The sequence below is a fragment of the Macaca nemestrina genome, chromosome 6 (genome assembly GCF_043159975.1).
Source record: "Macaca nemestrina isolate mMacNem1 chromosome 6, mMacNem.hap1, whole genome shotgun sequence".
Taxonomy (NCBI): Eukaryota; Metazoa; Chordata; class Mammalia; order Primates; family Cercopithecidae; genus Macaca; species Macaca nemestrina.
In genome coordinates, this window is record NC_092130.1 from 90,702,353 (window position 1) to 90,717,946 (window position 15,594).

The 15,594-nt window shown below is 38.9% G+C and overlaps 1 protein-coding gene across 1 annotated transcript in view; it reads right to left on the reverse strand.

Moving 5' to 3' along the window:
• Positions 1-445: 445 nt before the first annotated feature.
• The window catches only part of LOC139363954 (uncharacterized), a 49,302-nt gene continuing 34,153 nt past the window's right edge, over positions 446-15,594 (reverse strand). The window contains exons 2-4 of the mRNA XM_071099200.1: positions 8,217-8,385; positions 2,440-2,840; positions 446-506 (exon numbers count right to left, since the gene is read on the reverse strand). Of these exons, the coding sequence (XP_070955301.1) occupies positions 446-506; positions 2,440-2,840; positions 8,217-8,385 (631 nt within the window). The remainder of the gene's footprint in view (positions 507-2,439; positions 2,841-8,216; positions 8,386-15,594) is intronic.

The following is a 15,594-nucleotide window of genomic DNA, read 5'->3' on the forward strand; positions in this document are numbered from 1 at the left end:
TAGCAATGAGGGAGGCTCCGTGGGTGTGGGACCCTCCCGGCCAGGTGTGGGATATGATCTCCTGGTGTGCCTGTTTGCTTAAAGCGCAGTATTGGGGTGGGAGTTACCCGATTTTCCAGGTGTTGTGTGTCTCAGTTCCCCTGGCTAGGAAAAGGGATTCCCTTCCCCCTTGCGCTTCCCAGGTGAGGCAATGCCTCGCCCTGCTTCAGCTCTCACTGGTCGGGCTGCAGCAGCTGACCAGCACCGATCGTCCGGCACTCCCCAGTAAGATGAACCCAGTACCTCAGTAGAAAATGCAGAAATCACCAGTCTTCTGTGTTGCTCGCGCTGGGAGTTGGACTGGAGCTGTTCCTATTCGGCCCTCTTGCTCCGCCCCCTAGATCACTCATGTTTCTTATGCTTGTAGTCCATTGGGTTTTGTACATCTGCAGGTTTGTAGTTTTCATTAAATCTGGAAAATGTGGCCATTATTTTTATCCCGGCCCGCGGGATAGTCAGTGTAGGCCCTGGAGGAGGGGGTGGGAATTTGGGGAACAAGAGACACGAGAAATGGAGACAAGACAGTGCTCTGATCAAGTCTCGTTTAATGGCGGTAATGCACTGCCTTATATACACTTGGAAGGGAAGGGGTTGGGCTAAGGCGGAAATGATCTCATTGCCGAGGGCGTGGCCAGGTTAGTTTCGGTTTCTCCGGTCGGACGTCATGTTGCGCTTGCGCTATTAAGTAACAATTTTCCCGGGCGCGGGAAAAGTGAGTGAAGAAGAAGCAGGAAGAGCGCCATCTTTAATGAGGTATCAGTACAGGGGAAAAAAGGCAAGGATAGGGAGAAGGTGTGGGGTGGAAATGAACACAGCTCAGGCGTTTAATCTTTAATTATTATTCACTATGGCCGGGGCGTGCAGCTCCGGACAGGTTCCCCTTTTTATTTTTTATGATAAGAAAACCCCTCGGGAACTGCGCCTGTCTTAGGTTGGGTCAACTCACCCCCACCTTCTAGGCCCGTCATGGGATAAGGCAGCAGCAAGGGCGGCCCTCCTGTCTTAGGCTCCGATGGGGATAGTGTCCTCTTACCCGTCATTGACTGTCCAGTTCAGCACACAAGGGAGGTGGTCTTATTAAGGTAAATAAGACTCACCATTTTCAGTCATCTCAAGGCGATGATAATGGACCTGTATAGGTTTGGCCTGGAAGGCCTCGATTTGTTGTCTGACAAATGCCATAAGTGTATTAAGGATTATAGGCCCGAGAGTGAGGAAAAGTAGAAGAGTGAGTAAAGGACCAAGAAATGGCAAGAGATAGGGGAGAAGTCCATCGAGTCCAGTCCATAGTGGATTGGCGGCCAGGCCTTTTCTGCGCTTTTTTAGTTCTTCTTGCAAAGTTTTTATCTTATCTCTGACGATTCCGGATTTGTTGGCCTAAAAACAGCACTTTTCCTGTAAAGCCAAACATATCCCTCCCTGTTCTGCCGTTAACAAATCTAGACCTCTTCTATTCTGGAGAACTACTTCAGCTAACGAGTCTACTTGGTCTTGTAAATCTTGTATAGTACTGGATAAGGTCTGTACATCTGAGATTAGTTGATTGGATAATTTAGTATATTGGGTTAGTGAGACCTCTAGGCCTGTGGCTCCTGTAGTAAAAGCAGTGGTGATTCCTAGTCCAGCCAACAAGGGAATAAATTGTATGGCTCGTTTCGGTCTATAAATAAAATGTTCAATAGCGGGGATGGGGATAGGTTCATCTGCAGGGATGATATCAATGTCGGGGAGAAGAGTGGCCAGAACACAAAGCCCTGTCCAATTTGTAGGTAGATACTTATATGCCATGTTGTTTCCACAAACGAAAACCGAGCCATTTATAGCACACAAAGGGTTGGTTGCATTGATTATGGAAGTACAGTTGCCAAACACAACATAGCCTAAATCAATTTCTTTAGTGTTATTATACGATGGTGAAAAGAAGCAAGAAGAATTAGAAAACGTCATTGGTTGAACTAAGAGGGGGGGGGTAATAGGACAGGAATTATTTACTAAGGATTCATTTGAGTAATTGACATAGGGCAATGAAAGGTTAGGTATGGCTAGAGGAATAGGGGGGCCCATTTTTAGACAAAGCCAACAATCGTGGGCCAGGCTTGTATTGGACATTTGAAGTAAATTTTAAGTAGCATTGAGGATATCAAAGGTTTGGGCATCGAGCTTAAAATTACCTCTAAGCTCAGGCAGGGCTAAAGGGTGATATTGAAGTTCAGGATATGAAGCTTTATGAATTTCTTCTAATTTTTCTGGAGGGTTTTAATTCTTGCAATATCTAATGGGCCTCCTCCATCAGAAATGTGAATGGGGGCGGTAGTGCTCCAACAAACAGGCTTTCCTTTTTGGCCGTTACAAGGAGATTGTACAAGTTTATCAGTGGATCCTAATACTTGTACGTCATTGATGCCTCCAGTTTGTGTTTTTAGTAACGTGGCCGTATAATATGTTCTATTGCCTGATTTGCATTGTTGATAGGAGGTATAACAGGAACTATGTACAGAAGATTGGAAAGAGCTACAAGGGCATTCTAGGAGCGGCCTGCTAGGTGAGGTATCTCTTGGGGTAGACTTACATTTCCATAACTGGTTTGGCATTAGGTAAGCTGTCTTGCCCGTGCAGGTCACCTGGGTGATTCTATCTGACGGAGGTTCAGATATTTGTCCCCCTCTGCAGTCACAAGGCTGGCTGTATTGTTTTTGTAATAATTCTCTTGCCTTACGAGGGTCACCAAAACCTGCATAAACTGTCACTATGTTATATAGAGCGATTATTCTCCAAAGGAATTTCATGTTAGGCTTCATTTTCTGAAAAACAAGAAGGAAAGAACTTCTCAGGGAGATTTATCTTCCCTGGACTGACAATGGTTATGATTTATTTGTCTTACCAATCTTTCAGGCAGCCATCTGGCTGCATCATTTTTTTGTGAGAAGATGCATACTGAGCCTCTTCCCCAAATTAAAACCAGATCGGGGCCATACCATGAACTATCAAGTGGATCTTTCCATTTTACCATTGCAAACTGTTTTTGAGATTCAGGATGCCAGAAACGATCGGCAGCCGATTTTCCATGACTGTCCAAATTTAAAAAATTAAGGATAAACAGGGCATGATTGAGTATGTTTCTGGGGGTACCCTTCACGGGGTACCAGCTCCCCCCTTTTAATTTTGTGATAATAGTTTTTAATGACAGATGAGCTCTTTCTACTATACCTTGTCCTTGGGGATTATAGGGAATGCCTGTGGTATGTTTAATTTGTAGGGTATTACAAAATTGTAAAAAGGTTTTGGCTATATAACCGGGGCCATTATCTGTTTTGATTTGTTTGGGTATTCCTAAAATAGAAAAGCAGTGTAATAGATGAGCTATGACATGTTTGGTGGCCTCTCCTGTTTGGAGAGTTGCACTGATGAATCCACTATAGGTGTCTATGCATACATGGATATATCTTAGTTGACCGAGTTCTGAGTGGTGAGTAACGTCCATTTGCCAAATTTCGTTGGGGATGAGTCCTCGGGGGTTAACTCCTAGATGAGGAACAGGTAAATATGTTATGCAGTTGGCGCATTGTTTAACTATTTGTCGAGCTTGTTCTCTGGTAAGTTTAAACATAAGTCTTAAGGTTTGGGCGTTTAAATGATGTAAGGCATGTGCTTTTTGCGCTTGTTGCAAATTGTCTGTAGTGACTGTGGCTATGGTTTTTGTTGCCGTGTCAGCTGTTGCGTTACCTTGTGTTAGAGGTCCCTGTAATCCTGAATGTGCTCTAATATGCCCAAGAAAAAAGGGAGTAGTCCTTTTTCGGATAAGTTGTTGACATTGTAAAAATAGGTTAGCTGTGTCTGAAATATGTTTAATTTGAGACACGGTCTCTAAGAGGGGTATTGAATGGGCCAGGTAGGCGCTGTCTGTATAAATGTTAAGTGGCTGACAAGGAAAAGCTGATAGTGCTGCAATTATAGCTTGCAATTCGACCAGCTGAGCTGATGTATAAGTGGTCTGGAATTTAACGACTACATTATTGTAAGTGTAAGCGGCAAGTCCTGTGGAAGATCCATCAGTGAAAATTAGTAATGCGTCATCGAGAGGTTCTTTACTGGTAATATGGGGAAATACAAACGCATGAAGTTTACAAAATTGAATAAGTTTGTTAGGTGGGTAATGGTTGTCAATCACGCCAGTATAAGAAGCGCAAGCAATTGGCCAGGCTTCCGTATTTTGTAACAGCCAATGGATGCGTGATTGAGTGTAGGGCTGTATAATGGTAGAGGGTTCTATTCCAAAGTATTTTCTACTGTTTTCTCTCCCCAAGATAATTAGATCAGCTATGGCATCATAATAAGGCAACAAAACCTTTTTAGGGGAGGAGGGCAGGTGTACCCACATAATGGGATTGTTCTGCCAAAATAGGCCAGTAGGGGTTATTGTTGTGTTAAAAATAAGGAATATTAATGGCTGAGAATAATCAATACCGGTAACAAATTGTGTTGCAATGGCATGTTCTACCTGTTGGAGTGTTATTAATGCTTCTTTAGTAATGGACCTGGGGGATTTTGGATTAGAGTCTCCTTTTAATATATCGAAAAGAGGTTTTAACTCTCCTGTAGTGAGCTTTAAGTACGGTCGAAGCCAATTTATGTCTCCCAGTAATTTTTGGAAATCATTCAAAGTTTTTAAATGATCATGACGTATAACGGCCTTTTGATTAATGATTTTGGGTCCATTAATCTGGAAACCAAGATAAGTGTATGGATCTTGTAATTGTACCTTTTCTGGGGCTATTTGTAGTCTGGCTGCTGTTAACTCTTGTTTGAGTTGGGTGAAGCACTGTAAGACTTGTTCGCCAATTTCTCCTGCTATTAAAATATCATCCATATAATGTATAATATACATTTGTGCCCATGTTTTTCTGACTGGCTCTATAGCGGCAGCTACATATTTTTGACACAAGGTAGGACTATTGGCCATACCCTGAGGTAAGACTTTCCATTGATAGTGCTGCATTGGTTGTTTAAAATTTGTAGATGGAAGACTAAAGGCAAATCTTTTCTGGTCAGCAGGGTGAAGGGGAATTGTAAAAAAGCAATCTTTAAGGTCAATAATGATTTTAAAATATTTTTGAGGAATTGCAACCGGTGAAGGCAATCCTGGTTGTAAGGCACCCATAAGGATCATAGTGATATTTACTGCTCTTAAATCTTGTAAGAGTCTCCATTTACCAGACTTCTTTTTAATAACAAAAATAGGTGTATTCCAAGGGGAATTACTTTCCTCAATATGTCCTGCTGCTAGTTGTTCCTGCACTAACTGTTGGGCAGCACTTAGTTTATCATTGAGTAAAGGCCACTGATCAACCCAAACGGGCTCATCTGACTTCCAAGTAATGGGGTCAGCGCACCTTTGGGGTGCAGGTATGTCAGTGGCCTGAGCTAAAAATTTCCAAACCCCTTTTTATCAAGTTGTCCCGAAACCAGTATAGGCTGTGGGATACCGTTCTCTCCTTTTCCAAGGCCTTTACCAGGGGTGTATCCTTGAGTTAACATTTGTGCAGTAACTATATCATTTGGACTACACATTATAATTTTCATTTGAGAAAGTAGATCTCGCCCCCAAAGGTTAACAGGTAGGTAAGGGATGACAAATGGCTTAATGAGGCCTGAATTGTTTTCTTTATCTGTCCATGTTAGGTATTTAGAACTTTGTTTAGGATTACTGCTTTGTCCAATTCCTCTCAAGTGAGTTAAAGTTTCTGTGGTAGACCAATGAGAGGGCCAATCTTCCTGTTTAATGATAGTTACATTAGCCCCTGTGTCTATTAGTCCAGTGAATGCCTTCCCGTCTAACCATAAGGTTAGAGAGGGTTTTTGATTTGTAATTGGTTGCACCCAATATATATCTGATGATCCAAAACCTTTTATATTTCTATTAGAGTATTGGATATTATTATCTGTTTTAACCAAAGGTAGCAGGAGTAACTGAGCTATTCTAACTCCTTGAGGGACAGTAATAATACTATCAATAGCTCTGGCCATAATTTTAATTTCTCCTTCATAATCATTATCGATAACTCCAGGGAGGACTTGTAAGCCTCTCATGGTGACACTACTTCTTCCTAAAAGTAGCCCAAAAGTGTTAGGTGGTAAGGGTCCATATATTCCGGTATTTAAGGTTTGCGGTCCCATTTCAGGTGTTAGTATTGTGTGGGAGGTGGAACTGAGGTCCAATCCGGCACTTCCTGGGGTTGCTCTACTAAGTTTTGAAATGGATTGCTGTTGCTGGCTGGAACAAAGCTGACTGCCCCATATGCTTGTTTCGGGGCCTGAGGCTGGCCCCTCATCCCGTTTCCCTGCCTGGGGGGTAAAGGATTTCCTTGACTGTCAGTTTTAGATTTACATTCATTTGCCCAGTGCCTTCCTCTTTTACACCTTGGGCAAAGGCCTGGGATTCTTGCTTCTGGACTCTTATTTTGGTTTTCACGGCAATCTTTTGCAAAGTGTCCCCTTTTACCGCATCTAAAACATCCCCCTTTATCTTTACCTTTGTTAATGAGGAAATCTCTCACTGTTTGGCAGCTAAAAGCGGTGGCCATTGCTAGGCCTTGTTGATATGAGGGCCCAATATCTGAACAAAGGCGAATGTATCCTGTTAAATCTGTTTTCTTTCGATAAGGTCTGATTGCCGCTTGGCAGGCGGGGTTAGCATTTTCATAAGCTAACTGTTTAACATAATCTACACCCGTTTCTGCATTTCCAAAGATTCTACCTGCCGTGGTCATAAGTCTATGCACAAAGTCTGAAAATGGCTCATCGGGTCCTTGTTTAACCGCTGTGAGCGAGGCCCCTGGATCTCCTTTAACAGGAAGTTTTCTCCAGGCTTTTGTAGCAGCAACCTGGATTTGTGAGAACAGTCCAGGGTCATATTGCATTTGGGCCTGAGTTTCTGCATAATTACCTGAACCAGTTAACATATCAAAATCCCAACCGTTTCCTGCCTGTTGATTTCTTTTAGCAGTATCTCTACAATTTTCAAAGAACTCTGACTTCCAAATTAAGTGGTCTCCCCCAGAAAGAACTGCCCTTACTAAGGTATTCCAGTCTGTAGGAGTGAGCCAATTCTCAGCTACAGATTCCACTATAGCAAGAGTATATGGAGCAGTAGCCCCATACTGAGAAGCAGCAGTCTTTAACTCTTTTATAATAGTAAAATCAAACCCAGTATGATGCCTCCAAGCCTGTCCCTGTTCATCTATGGTTTCAGTGACCGGAAAAACGTCTTTGGGAGAGGAGTCTTCTCTATGTCGGCTAGCAACTAACCCCCCTCTTGGAACATGTTGTCCAGGCCGCTGAAGTGGGCGCAAGAAACCCTCCATAGCGTCTGAGTTAGGTATTTTTTCATTTCCTGTTTTTAGCTTTTGGAGCCTAATTATCAATGATTGATGTAACTCTTCAAGCTTAATCTGTTCTTCTAGTTGAGCAATTTTTTGCTTTAATTCTTCTTTGGGATCTATGGCTGCCATAACAATGGGCGCAGAAGCCTCATTATGTGTCTTATTATATGGGGGTGGGTATGAAAAACAGGGAGGCAAATCAGGGTTGTGATATTTAGCCGCCTCTTCCTCTAAATCATCCCAATTTATAACCGATTGATTAGGCTTATTAATTTCCTCCTCCTTTTGAAGCATCTGTAAAATTGGGTATTTTTTTGGTTTGTTTTTGTGTGGTATTTCTTTATCTATTACAGAAGGAGACTTGATTTCCTCATGATCACTTTCGAGGGAAATGAGATCTTCCTCCGTATCTTGTGGAGGCTTTGTGAGGTTAGAGCGGGAGCTAACCTTTAAAATATGCTCTGTCTGAGCGACCGCAGCCATGACTTGCGGATTGGCCTCCTTCTTATCTATTAAATCTTTAATGAGGTTCCACTAAGAGAAGGCGGTTACAGGAATTTTTTCTGGCCCAAAAGTATTATAATAGTCCTGAAGACAATCCCCTACTCTACGCCATCTTTTAATATCAATAGTTCCTTCCTGTGGGAACCAAGGGCAAGTGTCTTTTACAAAATCAAAAAATTTAAACAAATCATTACCTTTAAGCTTTACTCCTCGTATCTTTAAAGCCTCTTTTAATTGTCCTACATATATTTGATGTTGGCTTAATTCTTGTCCCATTTCGGACGCGTCACTTACCTTCGATTCTGACGCGGCAGGTTCCCGCGGTGATCGGAAGAGTTTGACTCCTTTTGTCTTCGTTAGCGGTCGACCGTCCTTTGGCGTCCTCTTCCTCACGGAGTCCCTCGTTTCCAGGTCACTGTTTGGGCGCCACGTATCCCGGCCCGTGGGATAGTCAGTGTAGGCCCTGGAGGAGGGGGTGGGAATTTGGGGAACAAGAGACATGAGAAATGGAGACAAGACAGTGCTCTGATCAAGTCTCGTTTAATGGCGGTAATGCACTGCCTTATATACACTTGGAAGGGAAGGGGTTGGGCTAAGGCGGAAATGATCTCATTGCCGAGGGCGTGGCCAGGTTAGTTTCGGTTTCTCCGGTCGGACGTCATGTTGCGCTTGCGCTATTAAGTAACAATTTTCCCGGGCGCGGGAAAAGTGAGTGAAGAAGAAGCAGGAAGAGCACCATCTTTAATGAGGTATTAGTACAGGGGAAAAAAGGCAAGGATAGGGAGAAGGTGTGGGGTGGAAATGAACACAGCTCAGGCGTTTAATCTTTAATTATTATTCGCTATGGCCGGGGAGTGCAGCTCCAGACAATTTTTTCTGATCACTCTCTTTTTTTCTGGAATTTCTATTACATATATACTAAGTCAGATCTGTTTTCCACCAAATCACTTAAGTTCTGTTTATTTTTAATTCAGATTTTTTTCTTTTTCTAATTTCTATGGCTATTTCTTCAAGTTTACTAATCTTCTCCAGTTCTAATCTGTTGTTAATCCCATTAAGTCTATTTTATATCTCATTAATTGTATTTTTCATCTCTGTAAGTTTTATATCTGTATCTTTATATCTTTCTTGTGTCTATTTAACATGTTCACTCTTTGCTCTACCTCCTTGAATATATGTAATGTAGTTATAATAACCATTTAATGTCCTTGTTTACTTAACTCCATCATTCATGAGTCTGCTTCCTGATGGTTCTTTCCCTGGCCTTGGGTGTTTTTCTTGCACTTATGTGTTAATCAGTAGTCAACTGAAGACCCTATGGGTGCATTATGTAGGTCTTTGCCACTTTCTCTGCACTTGTACTCTGCTGTGTGAAGTATAGCTGCTTTGATCTCCCTAATTTTCCATCTCTGCCTTCTCAATTCAGGGAGGCCACCAGGCTCTATCTGCACTCCTCTCTTCTAAGAGTTGCAGCCTGGAAACTCATTCTAGAGATTAATGCCTGCCTGATGTCCAGTGTCTTAAAACTGTTATTTCATATATGTATTTTAAAATTTTATAGTTGATTCAGGAAGAAGGAAAAATCAGGTCCATATTACTTATCTTTTCTGGAAGCCAAAGTTCAAGAGTAACACTTAAAGCAGTGTTACAACTTGAGCTACTATTTAGATAGTATTTTACAATAAAATAAAATAATTAAAATTACTAAATGTGAAAGGCTTGTCAGTTTATATAAATGTTCCATTTTACTTGGGTCCTATTGAATTTTGCATATACTTTCAAATTAAAGTTACCAAATTAAGCAACTAGTCTGAATGTATAACTATTGTTCAATCCAATTTTATTATGTTTTAAAAATCAGATGAAATCATGAGGAGCAAAGTTTTTGTTTTTGTTGTGTTTTTGTTTATAAGGTTTAATTAACATTAGTAGACTTTTAGTGCAGAAAGTGGAAACTGACTATATTATAAAAAATATATATATTTTCAATCTGTCTTTCTCTCTCTCTTTCTCTCATCTTTCTTCCTTTTTTTTTTTTTTTTTTTTTTTTTTTTGAGACAGTCTCACTTTGTCATCCAGTCTGGAGTGCTTGGCTCACTGCAAACTCTACCCCTTGGACTCAAGTGATTCTCAGGCCTCAGCCTCCCCAGTAGCTGGGATTACAAGTGTTCACAACTATGCCCAACAAATTTTTGTATTTTTGGTAGAGACAAGATTTTACTACGTTTCCCAGACTTGTCTGAGCTCAAGTAATCTACCCACTGAAGTCTCCCAAAGTGCTGGGATTACAGGCATGAGCCACCATGCCTGGCCTCGACTTTTTCTTACACATAAAGTATATTACCTTTGTAGTGTTAAAAAGTAGAAAAAAAAAAAAAAAGAAATTAAGGTAACAAGCAGAAAATCAAACTTCAGAGCAAGGGATAGTAGATTAGTAAACATATCAAAGATTCAAACAGTGACTATTTCCATTCATTCAAAAATCTTTGAAAAATTGATTTCAATGTATAGAAAATGCCAAATAATTTAGAAATATATTTATACATGCTTTTATAATTTTCTAACTAATTTTTAATTAAATTCCTTTTTTTTTTTTTTTTTTGAGACGGAGTCTTGCTCTGCCTCCCAGACTGGAGTGCAGTTGCTCACTCCAAAGTCCGCCTCTCTGGTTCAAGGGATTCTCTCGCTTCAGCCTCCCAAGCAGATGGGATAGCAGGCTCATGCCACCACCCCTGGCTAATATTTGTATTTTAAGTAGCAACAGGGTTCCACTACATCAGCCAGCTAATCTCCAACACCTGACCTCAAGTGATCTGCCCTCCTTGGCCTTCCAAAGTCCTGGGATTACAGGCTTGAGCCACCGTACCCAGCCAATTACTTTTTAATCCTCAAATTTATCTTGTAATGTACATTTTTTTCTATTGATTAAGGAATAAATGTAAAGTAAAAATTATAATGATACGTGAGTGAGAGGTCTTACTTTTGTGTACATGCTTTGGATTTCAAAGGGAAGAAATTCTGTCTCCATAGTTACAGTACCAGTATATGTTCATTCTCCATTTTCTTTATCTTGCTGGTCCAACTTGCTTGGTATTTATGCCTTTTTGTTAGCAAAAGAAAGGACAATATTTTAGCTCCCAATCACAGAAATAGATCTGAAATTTATTTCTGATTATTGTTTATTTGCTTCTTCACTACTTTTTCTACCACATGTTAATTTTTTTCAAGATTTTCCTGTATTTAGTCCTTAGGAACCCCAAACTGTTTGCAGCTCTTTTAACAACAAGCGAACTAGACATTTTACCCCTTACATATTAGTATTTTTCAGTAGCTACATTTAGTCCCAATTCATAGTTCTACACTTCTCTAAAAGAAATTGTAGCTTTGTCTGAAAAATAAGATAGCAATATAGAGACTTTTGTTGGGCAAAATAAACATGATAAATTGGTAGATAGCAAATGAAAGGCAAAGTTAAGCTAAGATAATAGCACTATTTGAATATCAGCAGGAATAGTATAAAAAAAAAGTGTTTAAAAGATATACAAACATGCCAGAACAGAACGCCAGACAAGTGGTACAATGTTATGAAGATAAAGCTATTTTTAACTTCAGCAGACATAAATAAGATGTAATTAGTATAGTTCTACCCAGCAGTTCCTTGTTAAAAAATCTAATATTCAGAACTGATTGCAAATGAAAACCATTTTCTAGTGTACAAATAATTCATGCGTTAAATATTTCAGCTCATGTAGCTTACTGAAATCATAAACATAAAGGTACAGAAAAGCACGATGCCAGCCACCTCTCTGCCACCAGCACCATATTAGAGAGTGATCAGGATATGATATTTATTATACTATAATTGTCATTGTCTTTTTTATAAAAGCTGTTTTATGTTTTAATGGCATCCTTTCTAAAATGCATTGTGTTCTTGTAATTTTCAGTAATCAAATAGGTATGTATTTTGTAAATATTTTTATGTTATAAGTTATTCTCTTACATACGTTAAGAAAATAAAGTATTATAACATTATTTAATCATCCAGATTACCCAAATGAAAGGTTCTATTATGTAAGGACATAAAAACTTTGGCTTGACATTCTTATTTTAGCTAGCTGATTGTTAACACTTGAATTTTTCATTTTATGTCTATTGCAAAATGTGGCATGATTTGAATTAGTCTTGGAATGTCCAGCTGTCTTCCTCATTACATTCCTAATATTTCTAAGAGCTTAAAAACTTTCAAATTCCTTGTAAAGTACCTTGAGAAAAATTTTATTATCTAAAATATGCTTAAAGTACATATTGTCTATGTATATATTCATAAGATATTTGAGTTATCTTTTTAAAAGTTCTTACTACATATAATCCCCCATCACTTTCTACTGCTAGCTCATAACTATTATCAATTAAATTTTCACTTATATTCTTATTATAATGTCTTATATGCAGTATGCCATGGAGCATTTATTAAATCTAGAATCCTGATCATTCCGGCCATTCTGGGCATTTGTTTTCACAGATTGCCAGTCTGAACTAATTATGTCCTCATATCACATGAGAAAGTCAAATGTATCAGTTATTTTATCAAAGATTAGACAAATTTAAAATCAAATAAAACATCATTTTCTAAAAAGAAGAGGACTTTTTATTTTTTGAACTAATCCTATTTTATCAAGAATGTACAGTTTTTGTGTTTTTAATCTTTTAAAAAATATCAGCAGACTAGGTTTGGAGTTTTCTATATAAAAGTCCTCAAAACAGTGCCTATGTAAATCTGTTTGTCTCTTATTTTTTACAAAACAGAGAACTTCCTAATGCTCAATTAGAAATTTTCAAATGTTTCTATACTTCATGAATGTGATGTTTTATGGGGAATCTTAAGAAAGAAAGAAATACATTGCATGAAGCTGTTGGAGACAGGATCAAGCACATTTGTTTTGACTGTTTTGACTGCTTGCCCAAGATTGCTGATTACTCTGTATGCACAGCTACTATAAAAGATGAGGGAAAAGACTCCAGCTTCTAACAGATATGTAAGTAATTCAGAACATATTGCTCCACTGTTCAGATGTTTAATAATGATGCCAGCTTTGCATCTAAGAAAGTAAATGATGTGTAGAAAGGTTTGTTTGGAAAGTACAAGTTTTTGTTACATGCCAAGAGGAAAAAAATGCTACAGTAAATCTTTTATTTTATTGTAGTGGTATATACAGACCAGTGTGTTTGGATGTTCTATAGTTTGTCTAACTCGTTTAGAGATAAAAAACACTAAAATATACCCATATTATTACATTCAGTTGCCAGAAAATGTGCCCCAAATGTACTATATTGTATGATATTGTATGACATCATTAATGAAAACTGTATTTAGAATATTTTTTGCCCAATTCACTTAGAATTTTAAAAAAGCACACACACAAAAGAGCATATCAAACCACCACTTTGGTAAAGATAAAAATATTAAGAATGAGATTTATATATTGTCTGAAAAGATTGAGGCTAAAGATGCATAGATCCCCCAGAGGATTTCAGAACTGAACTGGATTGGAAGAAATAAGAGGAGAGAAACACTAGAATACCAAAGCAGTGGAGGTGTTCTTTATCTCAACTGGAATAAATCTAGAGGATTCCCTAAATGACAGAATATTTTTAAAGGAATTTGATTTGAAATTTGCACACACACACACACACACACACACAAAAGTATTTTTACTAGGTCTGCTACATTGATTGCGGAAAAAAAACATTCGAGTATTTCAGGACATCATTATTTTCTTTTTTTCATGCTTGCAGAGGGACTATAATAACAGATTTAAAAGTTTATTGAGACTGCATAGCATCCTCAACATACCGTTTGCTTTCTTGAGGTTTTTTCTCATTTCCTTTTGTAGTTTGTCTCATCCAGTTGTGATTAGTTGAAAATCTGGTTTCAGGAGCCTCCAGTTGGCTGCCTGGCAAGGGAGGCCCCTTGTTTACACCTTAACTTACTAGTTCCATTTACAGAGTTTAGAAAAGCAATTACGAATGAGAGTTTATTCATGATTTGGCTCTCGGCTTGTCTGTTGTTGATGTATAGGAATGCTAGCAAATTTTGCTCATTGATTTTGTATCCTGAGACTCTGCTGAAGTTGCTTTTCAGCTTAAGAAGCTTTTGGACTGAGACAATGGGGTTTTCTAGAGATAGAATTATGTCATCTGCAAACAAAGATAGTTTGAATTCCTCTCTTCCTATTTGAATACATTTATTTCTTTCTCTTGCCTGATTGCCCTTGCCAGGACTTGCAATACTATGTGGAAGAAGAGTGGTGAGACAGGGCATCCTTTTCTTGTGTCAGTTTTCAATGGAGGATGCTTCCAGCTTTTGCCCATTCAGTATGATATTGGCTGCGGGTTTGTCACATATGGATCTTATTATTTTGAAGTGTGTTCCTTCAATATCTAGTTTATTGAGAATTTTTAACATGAAGGGATGTTGAATTTTATCAAAGGACTTTTCTGCATCTATTGAGATAATCGTGTGGTTTTTGTCCTTAGTTCAGCTTCTGTGATGAATCATATTTATTGAATTGTATATGTTGAACCAAACTTGCATCCCAGGTATGAAGCCTACTTGATGATGGTGCATAAGCTTTTTGATGTTCTGCTGGATTTGGTTTGGCATTATTTTGTTGAGGGTTATGGTATTGATGTTCATGAAGAATATTGGCATGAAGTTTTCTTTATTTGTTGTATTTCTGCCAGGTTTTGTTATCAGGATGATGCTGGCCTCATAGAATGAGTTAGGGAGGATACCTTTCTTTTTTAGAAGAGTTTCACGGAATCAACTTAAATGCCCATCAATGATAGACTGGTTGAAGAAAATGTGGTACATATATACTATGGAATACTATGCAGCCATAAAAAGGAATGAGATCATGTCCATTGCAGGGACATGAATGGAGCTGGGAGCTATTAACCTCAGGAAACCAATGTAGAAACAGAAAACCAAATACTGCATATTCTCACTTATAAGTTGGAGCTAAATGATGAGAACACATGGACACATGGTAGTTAACAACACACACTGGGGTCTGTCAGAGGGTGGCGGTGGGAGGAGGGAGAGCATCAGGAAGAATAGCTAATGGGTGCTGGGCTTAATACCTAACTGATGGGATGATCTGTACAGCAAGCCACCATAGCACACATCTATCTATGTAACAAATCTGCACATCCTGCACATATAGCCCTGAACTTAAAATAAAATTTGGAAATGAAAAAGAAAAAACAAGAGAAAAGAAAAGCAATTGTTTCCATTGGAATGATGTAGTTGCCAACTATGAAGTGTGCTGTATAATCGAATTCCTGAAACCATCCCTCTACTTCAGCCAAGACTGGATTCAAAAAAGTAAATTGAGTGTCTACAGTGTATGTATTTTTCAGTGTTCTGAAAGAAGTGCTAAGTCATAGATCACAGAGGGTGATAAGGGCAGGCAAGAGGAAATATTGATTCTTCATGGCAAATGAACAACACATCATTTTGCCTCAGATTCTGAAACTAAATTAGTAATGGTGTGATTATGCTTGCTATTGTATGTCTCCATGTTTTAAAAATCAGGCAGGCCTGTTCCTCAAATATTCTAGTGCATGAATGTTATACCAAGGAGATTGTCTATAATTGTCTAGTATTTAT